This window comes from Dermacentor silvarum, chromosome 9, assembly GCF_013339745.2.
Source record: "Dermacentor silvarum isolate Dsil-2018 chromosome 9, BIME_Dsil_1.4, whole genome shotgun sequence".
In the NCBI taxonomy this organism is placed as follows: domain Eukaryota; kingdom Metazoa; phylum Arthropoda; class Arachnida; order Ixodida; family Ixodidae; genus Dermacentor; species Dermacentor silvarum.
The window spans coordinates 54,496,252-54,507,597 of record NC_051162.1 but is presented as its reverse complement, the minus strand read 5'-3'; the positions used below and the strand labels follow the sequence as shown (position 1 = coordinate 54,507,597).

At 46.2% G+C, this 11,346-nt stretch overlaps 1 protein-coding gene across 1 annotated transcript; it reads left to right on the top strand.

Moving 5' to 3' along the window:
- Positions 1-3,760: 3,760 nt before the first annotated feature.
- On the top strand, positions 3,761-9,567 carry LOC119464745 (transposable element P transposase). The gene is made up of 12 exons (XM_037725704.2): positions 3,761-3,920; positions 4,667-4,799; positions 5,051-5,113; positions 5,218-5,256; positions 5,354-5,419; positions 5,823-5,882; positions 5,971-6,021; positions 6,119-6,184; positions 6,956-7,069; positions 8,359-8,472; positions 8,602-9,011; positions 9,275-9,567. The coding sequence occupies exons 7-12, from the start codon at positions 6,000-6,002 to the stop codon at positions 9,563-9,565; spliced, it is 1,017 nt and encodes a 338-aa protein (XP_037581632.2). The 5' UTR covers positions 3,761-3,920; positions 4,667-4,799; positions 5,051-5,113; positions 5,218-5,256; positions 5,354-5,419; positions 5,823-5,882; positions 5,971-5,999; the 3' UTR covers positions 9,566-9,567.
- Positions 9,568-11,346: the final 1,779 nt, after the last annotated feature.

Below are 11,346 nucleotides of genomic sequence, written 5' to 3'. Positions count from 1 at the left end.
GTAGTTCGCTGACGTTTCACCTGGGCTTCGGAAGCCCTCACGCTAGAATCAGCACGCTGACGACGAGCCTGTTCCCATGCGCGTTCACGGCGGCGTTGCTCAAACGTGTTCTGACACGCTGTCAAATGCTCATGAATGGCTCACACCTCCTTATGCAATGGCTCATACCCCCGTAAACGCGGCCTCTCCCCATTACGACGACAGAAGAGAAGTGAAATTCTACGCTGGAATGATTAGCGGAAACGCAGCCAGCTGTGGAAGCAGACGACGACAAGGAACGTGGGAGCAGTGGCACGAGCACGTGTCGAGCACGAGCGTAAACTTCACTCTCTCCCAGCTCGGCGATGCTGCGTACGACAACGAGAACAACCTAGTGAGCCTTTAATAGCTCCGCTGTAAAAGCGAAATCAGGAAAAAAACAATGATAACTCAAAGGGACGATCTTTACTTTTCGAAGCGAGATAAGGATGCCTTAGAACACGCACTTATAAAGAGAGATACAACAGGGAAGAAGAAGGACGTGCTTGCTTAGGTAAAGATGTGGTAACGATGGAGTACGCTTTATTAGAATGTGAAGATATCCGTCCAACGGTCGATTTAGGCACCACTGGCCTCCTTGAAGCGCTTGGATTCTACGAGAGCAGGGGGTAAGTAAATGTGTCCGCTGTACAGATTACTAAGAGGCGATTGGAATATTGGTGGAAGAAAAGTATAGAAACGACAAACAACGGAGGCGTATAAAAACGAAGTTGTCAATAGGGGTCCATAGGTTTGGTGAGGAAAATTCTTCGTTTTCTTTTTTGTGAAGATAGATGGGAGATTTGACAATATATTAACAATAGCTTGGTGGCGCAACCCACCACGCCGATCCAAAGGAGACCCTCCTAGCATCCATCGCCAATACGCGTGGAGCACGCCTACAAATGCGCCACTGGTGTCGGCCTTGTGAAGTGCGCTCTGGAAAGACACAGCCGTCCAGCATAGATTCCTGCGTTGCAGCTCGTGCTTCTCTATTTGATTCACGTTTTCGGAGTGAAATAAGCTACACCCATCGCAAGTGTGTGATGGCCGAAGCTTCAAGCCATATCGAAGTACAATTGTTGCGTGGCTGAGTGCACAAACACCTAGATATGTCGCTTACGACAGGGTTCTACTCATTCCTCGGGAGGCCTCTTCTGCGGGAGTGACGGCAGCAATGGATCGCCGCCGTTGGGGAGTAAACTTATTGACGCCAAAGCATTATGTGGCTCATAAGGTAGAAAAGTCGACGTTGGCGGCGTTGGCGTGAACACTCCATGAAATGAAATGGCTACTGACCCTCGACCTTTGGTGGGAGTCGAACCTATGACCTTCGGTGTTAATTAAGGCGAAGTCATTTAGGCGCCACATACAAAGTACATTTGTGGCGCGGTCTGCTAAAGCATCGGTGGGAGCCAAGTGAGCCAAGTGAGGCAGTTGATGACGTGAAGGCAGAGTTAATTAAGAGGAAGTTTGTAAGGCAAGTTCAATTAAGATAAAATTAATTTAGGCACTCGAACCCACGACCTTTAGTGGGGTTGAACCCTTGACGTTTGATTTTAATTCAGGCGAAGTTAATTAAGGCGGTTACTTGGGTGCAGTTAAATAAGCCACTCGAACCCACGCCCTTCGTTGGGAGTCCGGCAGAAGCCGTCTCGCCGCTACTTAACGACACACTTAGCAATTGGTCGTGGGAGGCGCGAGTCTCCAATCTGGACTTGGGAAGCCAATTGGCGACCCTCGACCAGGCCCGGCGCACCGCAATAGCCAATGGGGCCCTGGAAGAAGGGCTCCACCCACAGTAACCAAGCACGATCTTTATTTCAATAAAGTTGTTTCTCTATCTCTCGATGGGAGTCGGACCCTCGAATAATGCTCAGTAAGGTTGATAAAGATAGATAATAGTTGATAATAATTGGACAGATCGCGATAAGGTCTATACCAATCGATAATGGTTGGTAAGGCTCGGATCGAACCTTGTAAGGTTGATAACAACCGATAAAGGTCCATAATGGTCGTATCTAGACTGATAACGTTGATAACCACCGATAAGTGTTGATAAGGGTTTATATTGGTCGGATCAAGTTTCATAGCATTGATAAATGACTTGGGACTGCGTGGAAGCGTTGCAAATGATACAATTATTAGGATACTTAGATAACGCCCAGAGAAGTTCTTGCATGAATTTTTCTTTTATAAGGAACCGTTTATTCCATCCGAGCTCGAGTTACGACGAAGATGAACAAGCTGTGTGGCTGATGATGATAAATACAGATGAGGAATTTGTACAAGTGATGATGTGTAGAGATGAAGCAGAGTCAATCATGGTCGTGCTCACACTAATTCCCTCCCGCGGTGGACGCGGCCACTTCGTCGTGCGGTATTATGAAGAAAAGCGGTGAGTGTGCGGTTTTAAGCGCGATACATGCACAATTTCTGTACCACGGCAACGAGGGTTGGAAGAAATTCTAAGGGGTGAGACGCGGTAATTAACCGGAGATGTCTGCTCAATGTCCATGTAGGGTCCAGAAGAAATTCTAAGGGGTGAGACGCGGTAATTAACCGGAGATGTCTGCTGAATGTCCATGTAGGGTCCAGAAGAAATTCTAAGGGGCGGGACGCGGTAATTAACCGGAAATGTCTGCTCAATGTCCATGTAGGGTCCAATAAAACGACTGGCGAATTTTTCGCATAAACCGGGAACGCGCACAGGATTCCATAGCATAACTTCGTCTCCAGGGGGAAAAGTGACAACAGGGTGAGTCGAGTCGTAGCGATGCTTCCGAACATTCTAAGCAATGTCGGTGTTAATGCGGGCTCGATGACGGCAGTCTTCGAGGCGAGACAAAAATTGTTCTGAGAAGTGCGTTGCTGAGGACACAGGAGCCGTGAAGAACGATACGTCCAGAACGAAACTAGGTGAGCGGCCATAGACGAGGGAAAAATCACCGCATATCCACGACGTGAATGATCTTGAGTGGGTGAAGCACCGGGGGATCATTCGGATAAACCAGAGCTACGGAAGAGAGAGAAAGAGAGCGCGCGTCGGGAATGAACGCCCTTGTGCACCGCAGCGCCCCTAGCTACGTATGAGAGAGAGAGAGAGAGAACGCCCGTCGGGAACGAGAGAGAAAGAGAGCGCGCGTCGGGAATGAACGCCTTTGTGCACCGCAGCGCCCCTAGCTACGTATGAGAAAGAGAGAGAGAGAGCGCGCGTCGGGAACGAGAGAGAAAGAGAGCGCGCGTCGGGAATGAACGCCTTTGTGCACCGCAGCGCCCCTAGCTACGTATGAGAGAGAGAGAGAGAGAACGCCCGTCGGGAACGAACGCCTTTGTGCACCGCAGCACCCCTAGGTACGGACGAGAGAGATAGAGAGAGAGAGAGCGCGTCGGGAATGAACGCCCTTGTGCACCGCAGCGCCCCTAGCTACGGATGAGAGAGAGAGCGCATCGGGAACGAGAGAGAAAGAGAGCACGCATCGGGAACGAACACCCTTGTAAAGCCCCTCGATAAAAAAAAGTAGCGACATCTGTTGAAGATTGCCGCTTTCCTCCTCTCCTGCCCGTTCTCTCGGCGCTCGGCCCTCCGATTGGCCGAATGCTGTCACGTGCTCTCTCGCGTTTTTCTTTCTTGCTTGTATTTTGCTCCCGCCACCATCGCGGTGCCAGACCATTGCGAGCCGTGTATGGAGGCACCACGCATCGCGTCTCCTTTGCGGTTTTAAGGCGTAGTGTTCGCGATGCCGTCTTGCTCGGCATTCGGGTGCAGAACACGCGAAACAGACGGCAAGCGACTCTTCCGGATTCCATCAGCGAAGCGAGACGCGGCGCAGAGGAAGGTCTGGCTTCAAAGAATCAGCCGCGCTGATTTCAACCCAACACAATGGTCCCGGCTGTGTGAGGTAAGCGAGCGATTCTTCAATGATCCCTAATCTCACATGCTGCCACTTGCTGTGTGAGGCTTCGTTAGTTTTTCTCCCTCCTAAGTGCCGCACTGTTCGCGCTGCATGTTCGCGCTGCATTTGCAACTTTCGTGGCCGGATTTCATCTTGTCCTCAAACGCACGTGGTTTTTGTTGACTCGGTTATACCATCCATGGCGTTGTGTTTGTGTGGCCTGAATGTATGCGAACGGCACGTTTTGAGTGTATCGCAGTATGTTACGAAGCGGTGACGGTACGTAGGGAAAAATGGGCGCTTATCTGCGGAAAGACGATTAGGGCTATTTAGCTAGGGCGACTTTGCGCCTTTAGCAAAAACTCGGTGGTCGGCGAAGAGCAATGTTCTTGTCGCTAAAACTTGTCGCTATCGTCCTAGATCTCGAGGACCGATAACTATCTCGAAAATGGTAGAAAGTGCTGCGCGTGAAAAGTGTGCTCAGTATTCTAGTCGTGTATCGCGTAGCAGAACAAGAGATAATGACCTGTGCTGACGGCGAGCTGAAAAAGGAAAACGGTATACAAGACTTCCCGGCGATATGTAGCAGAACAAGAGATAAGTACCTGTGCTGGCGGCGAGCTAAAAAAAGGAACACCGTATACAACACTTCCCGGCGATAATAACTTTTGCCGGGAATGTTGTGTTACGCCTTATACTTGAAGGAGCGAGGTTTTACGGTGACCTTGTTTTCTGATTTCACGTTTGCGCAGGATCACTTCACGGATGATCAATTTGAGCCGGTGATTCTGCAGAGCTGTGGCACAAAAAAATTGAAGCGTCAAGCCGTTCCATCGCTCTTCGTTCATCGGAAGCAGCTGAAGCCGAGGAAGCCGCCTGCCAAACGTAAGAATACACCGTGCACTTCAAGGACATTACCGTGTCGGAATGGCGACATCCTCAAAAACGAAGAGGTTTGAGGTTGTAGCATTCTTTGGGGCGGATTATGATAATTTCGAATGAACAACAGTACATCCTCTCACCAGTTTTATGGATTTTAATTTCCAGCATAAAATACGTACAATGTGTGAGTTGGGTATATATGAAGCTGTGGGTGTATCAAATTAAATATAGATTTAATCTCCCCCATCATGCAGGTTCTGGTGTGACATCTTGCAGCACACATTTTTCACCATCACAAGAGAGAAATGGTGTTGTTGGTGAGTCAGTAATTACTGTGTGATGCCAATCACCATGTTGCACTTGGTACGATGCAAAGCCCATTGATGGTGAATGTTCTTTTTTTTCATGAACTCTTTGGAAGCTGGCTCTGCTGACAGCTTGCCACCGCGCTCAGAGCAAGGTGATTTTCATTCATAAAGCAAACACATAGGGGCTTTTCGTCCTTGCCTTTTTTTTTCTTCTCGTGCTTTCGTGTCTAACAGTAATGTTATGCGCAGGCACAGAGGCATCTTTGGCACCGAGTGGCCTTGAGCTCCTGCTCGCAGCTGTGGACTGCATTGATGGTGAGGATCTCTGGTAACTTCAGAAGAGAGAAGGCAGGAATATGAGATTCTTGACAACACGAAAGAAAATGAATAACAATCGATCGGGGCCTCATTTCATTTCGACAAGAATACTTGTCTTCGTCCTGCCCAGAGAAATACAAAGTCTGCTTAACAAAACAGTTGGTGATGCATTATTCTTTCTTAATACGGTTATTCAGCACTATTTTTTTATGGCGAAGATATAATGTGTCCTCGTCATAAAAAGTAGCGCTGAATTTAAAAAAAAAAAACACGACCCGTTGTCAAAACCTTGGCTAGTAAACTGAGGCTATCCATCAATCCTTGTTCATTATGTTTTGTGTTCTCCCTGGTGACTTACATTTTTATTTCCTCGCATGACTGTTTCTCTGTCATGATGCAGGCACTGTGCCCTCTTGCGCAACAAAGTCTCCATTCCAGGAGGACACACATAATGTTACCTGTGAGTGTTTGCCGGGTGCCATTCATTTATGCGTTGCATTGCTACAGTGCACAGCAATTTTATGGTATGGTGTGTTTTTTGTCTGTAGGCTGCTCGGATGTAGACTCTACTAGCCCTATGCTGCAGAGATCACAGCAGGGTAAGGACTTTGTGCTACAAAATGCTTTCTTCGGGGGGTTTATAGTTTTGGTATTTCCTCTGCCTCTTCTCATTATCAACATTTACATTATGCCCAGATATACCACCTCCTTTTACATCTGCTACCCATGAGCTCCTTCCTGAATCTACAGCTCAAGTTGACGGTGAGGATTTCTTTCTGTTAATTCTCATTACACTTGCCTATGGCATGCATTTGCATGTTATTCAATTACGCCATCAAACTGCACTGCAAATTTATCTCGCGCCTCTAATGTAAGAGGTATTGGGAACAGTAAATCTCTGCTATTATGATGTACAAGTAGCTTTTAGCTAGCACAAGCCACATCAGTCAGATTTCACCTGATATACCTGCCTGCGTAAGTCGCTTTCACTCTCATTAAATCCACACGTGTCAAGGCTCAACGGTTGTGTCGGTAGTGCGTTACATTGTTCACCTTAGGCTGACTCGCGTTTGAAACAGCAGCTGAGTACGAGCCAATTTCATATATGCACAAGTGCAGCTATTAAAGCCGTTGTGACGGTGGCATTGTGCTACTAAGCCAAAGAACGTGGGATCAAATTCTGGCCGCAGCAGCCGCATTTTGAGGGGGTCAACTGCAAAAACACATGGGCTACCATGCATTGGGTGCACATTAAAGAACCGCAGGTGGTGAAAATTAATCCGGAGTCCCTCACTACGATGTGCCTCGTAATCAAGTTGTGGTTTTGCACGTAAAACCCCAGAATGTAATTTTTGAATTAAGCCTCAAGGTTAACTGCGAAGAAGCTTTCAGTTTGTGTCAAAGATGTGCGAGTCCATAAAGCAGAAGGTCAGTGGGGGATAGTATACTTCATACAACTGAAAATGTTTATTGCACAGGTCATCTGTCATGCCACCTTCTACAGCGTGTTTTCTTGCTGCATTTTTCACTCAGAATGCTCAGCAGCCTCCTTGCCCAGCCGTACATCTACAGTATGCCCAGCCTTACAACTTCCGCATACATCTGCTAGTCCCAAGCTGTTTCCTGGATTCGCATCCCAATTTGACGGTGAGGATTTCTTGCGGTTAATTCTCATTGCAGTTGCATATGGCATGCATTTTCATGTTATTCAATTCAGTCCGCACAGCAAATTTTACTTGTGCCTCTAATGCAAGAGGTATTGTCAATAGTAAATTTCGGGTATTATAGCTTACAACTGGCTTGTAGCTAGCACAAGCTACATCAGTCATTTCTCACATGATATGCCTGCTTACGTAAATGGCTTTCGCTCTTCACAATCCTCGCCTGTGAATGTGTCAGGGCAGGCACGTACCCAGGATTTTTTTTCGGGGGGGGGGATGCCTATTTGATCGAAAGAAACTCTCTCCGCGGCAAAAAAGGAAAAAAGTTACGCGGAAATATAGAAGGTGCTTAATTATTAGAAAAGAACGCGAACAAAGTGGAATGCAGCACAAGAAGCGAGTTAATCCGAGATGGAAAGCAAGTTTTTGACACTGGAATAAAGCTAGTGCGTGTGCACCAGGAATAATACTTTCCAACCAAATAATCTCCACCTAGAAGTGCCATACAGAGTCAATAACGAAAAGAGTAGTGACAAAAAAAAAAGAATGCAAAGGAATCCAGGTGCCCACTTAGATGTGCGGCAAATAAAAAAAAATTGTCGGACGCTTTCTCTACCCAAGTTCTCACTCTCTGTCTCAACAACAGGCCTGCGAGAAAAACGTGAGCCATGTTATGACAGCAATTCTTAACCAAAAAACACATATTTGGGACAACAAAGAACCAAAACACGCATATGCTTTCATGACACAAAAGATGCAGAACGCAAACATTCGTTGTGCTGTGCTTTTGGAATTAAAGTGCTTTCCGAATAAAGGTTCTTGGGTAGCTGTTCTTGGCGAGTTCCTTGACTATCGTTTGTTTTTTATTGTTTAAATCCACACGCCGCTACTTGTACTTGGGCCTCCATTCTCTTGCGTTAATGGCCGACTGGACGAATTTCGAGGGTGGAGGGGGGCGGGCTGAGCCCTCCCCTGCCTATGTGCCTGTGTAAGGGGTTGGGTCAGAGGAGCATTACACACTCTGGTTGCCTTAGGCTGACCTAGGTTTGAGTCAGCAGCTGAGTATCAGCCAATGTCATATGTGCACAAGTACAGCTAATAAAGCCTCAAAGTTAACTGCAGAGCAACTTTCAGTTGGTCTCAACGATTGAGGTCCTTATAATGGAAAAGCTCAGCGGAGAATACATTTCTTCTGGCAACTGCAGATGTTTATTACACTTGTTTATTCTCGCACAGCATTCTATAGCTTATTTTCTTGGTGTGTTTCTCACTCAGAATACTCAGCTGCCTCATTACCCAGCCACACATGTGCAATATGTCCAGGCCTCCAAACCTCTCCTATATCTGCTAGCGACAAGCTTCTGCCTGGATCTGTAGTCCAAGTTGATGGTGAGGTTTTCTTTTGAATTCAAAGCAGATTTTCATAGTTGAATATGAACACTTTCTATTGCTTAACAAATAAGACATGATGTGACTGTTCTTGCCTTATGATTCAATTTTTGACTTTGTTTCAACTAGGGAGCTCATCAGCCGAGGTCCTTTCGACAACAAACGTGGCTGCTCTGCACAAGAGAATTGCAGAACTGGAGGATAAGCTGCAAAGCCACAAACGAAGACTGTCTGTTTGTCAGCGACAGAAAAATGCTGCAGTACAAGAGAAGAACCTCCTCAAGAGACGGGTTGATCAGTTTTTAGGAACTGACCAGCTGCAATGCATGGAGAGGCCTACGATGCGTGGCACGCCATGGTCAACGCCTACTATAGAGAAGGGGCTGAAGATCAGGCTCACATGCGGACGTAGGGGTTACAACATCGTTCAAGAGATTGGGACGCCACTGCCATCGGAACGAACGCTTCAGAGGCACCTGGAAAACTTCAAGTTTTCACCTGGCATACTTCATGAAATCCTACCGTCTCTTTCCATCAAAGTGAGTATGCTTAGCATAGCAGGTGTTTGTTTTTCCCTTGCTGACCTTACCTACTTCAGCAATAAGGCTCTGAGGTGGTATGAAAACTAACTACAAGCACTGTTAAGTCTTTCGGGGAAACAGGGAATACATTCAGTGGCTGCTGTTTCCTCTGGCTACTGCGTTCAGTTACTGAGTTTTTTTTACGTTTATTTTTTAAATGCTGGTATAGCATTCATTATCATGTGACATACCAAGTTTACATGCTATCTTCTATTTATCAGGTGGACCTCATGGAGGACTACGAGCGGCACGCCGTCCTGTTATTGGATGAAATGCAACTTGCATCGGGGCTCGCCTATGACCAAGGAACTGGAGGAGTGATTGGGAAACCAACCATTCCCTTATCAGATGGGACCCTCCCAGAGGATGCAATGGCTACACATGGTCTGGTTTTTATGCTCGCTGGAGTGACCACCCGCTGGAAACAAACGGTGGCATATCATTTTACATCAAATTCCTTTTGCAGTGCTACCGTGAAAGTTGTAGTTATTGACATTATAAAAAAAATGTGAAGACATTGGAATAAAAATAGATGCAGTAGTCTGCGACATGGGTGGTGGCAATCAAGCACTTTGGAAAGAATTTGGGATTGTTGTTGGAAGATACTGCCACAACAAAGTGTCTTGTTGCCATCCATGCGATAACAGTCGGCAGCTTTACTTTATGGCAGACGTGGCCCATTTGCTCAAGAATCTTCGTAATCACCTTACCCGAGGACAGTCAATATTTTTGCCTGAAGATCTAGTCGGGAAACTTGGCTTATCATCTAATGAAGTAAGCCTTGTCCATGTGAAAAAGCTTCTCGAACTCGACTCTAAACTTGAGCTCAACATTGCGCCTCACCTTAAACCTTCTTGCCTTGACCCCGGTCATTATGAAAAAATGAAAGTTGGACTGGCATTCTCGCTGTTTAATCATGACACAGCAGCTGCATTACGCCTTCTAGTTCAAAAAGAGGCCCTGTCAGAAGATGCCTTGACTACAGCTTGGTTTTTCGAAACCGTTTTTAAATGGTTTAAGATAATGACATCAAGAACAACCAAGCTGGCTATCAGCAAATTTGATGACGCAAAGTATGTTGAGACAATTTCTTTCATGAAGGATGTCATGAGCTTGTTCTCAAAAATTAAGATAGGTGTCGGAAAACAGTTCTGGAAGCCCGTCCAGACTGGCGTTATTTTAGTAACTACAGTTGCCCTTGAGCTCCAGGATTATTATCTTAATAAGAAAGGTTATGTTTGCGTTTTGCTAAGTCGGTTTGGGCAAGATGCGCTAGAAAACCTGTTTTCAACCCTCCGGTCTAAAAATCCAGTCCCCAGGCCACTCGAGTTTCGCTGTGCGATTCGTGCAGCAACAATGGCGCAGTTCTTCAGGCCAAGCAAATCTGGTAGCTATGACCATGACACTGGGTACTCGCTAATAGGTCTGAGCAGCCTGCCAGCAAGACAAAAGCAGAATGTCGACCCTACGAACATTGCTTTTCCTGATGACGTTCTTGCATTAAGTTCTCTTGAGCAAGAGTCTTTTGAGTACCTTGCTGGTTATGCTGTAAATAATGTCCAGAAAAATATGTCTACTTGTTCTGAATGTCGCAAAGCTGTAACATGCAAAGATGCCAACACACTTACTCAGCTTAAATCTTATACAGAGAAGATACGGCTTGCTTTGCCTTCACCAGCTGTTGTTCAGTTTTTGGAAAGTGCTGAAAATCTTTTCCGCGTGAACAGTGCACAACTTGTGCAGAATGAGCTAACACTTTCCCAGCTTGAGGAATGTGTGCTGCAAAGTGTTACACATGTGAATTGTTTTCCAGATTGTCACAACATTGCGAACAAACTGCTCAAAGTGTACTTGAAAACGAGGCTTCAAATACATTTGCGCAAGGAGAACCAGCGCTTGGCGGAGATCAAGTCCACTGTGAAATGTGGCAGTAGGAGTATTGGTAAACAGGTAGCAACCAGTAATGTAAAATAACGTCAAGCTGGAAGCTTAAAGCGATATGTAGAGAAAATCAATTTCTCCTGTATTGGAAAACTGCCCTTCTATTATACAAAAAACACAACTCCTACCACCAGGAGACGCTTGATAAACCAGAAAAGAAAAGACTGGTTGCAACGCTGCCTTGAAGTTCCTGCTCCAGCTCGCCATGACGTGGATTTTTAAGGCACCTGTTAGTTCTTTATCGGCTTAGTTCTTTATTGGTTCCAATGAACTACATTGTGTTCTAAACCAGCCATGCACTGAGAGTTCCGGGGACATTTACTGAGTTGGTGTCGCCCGAATCCAAAAATAT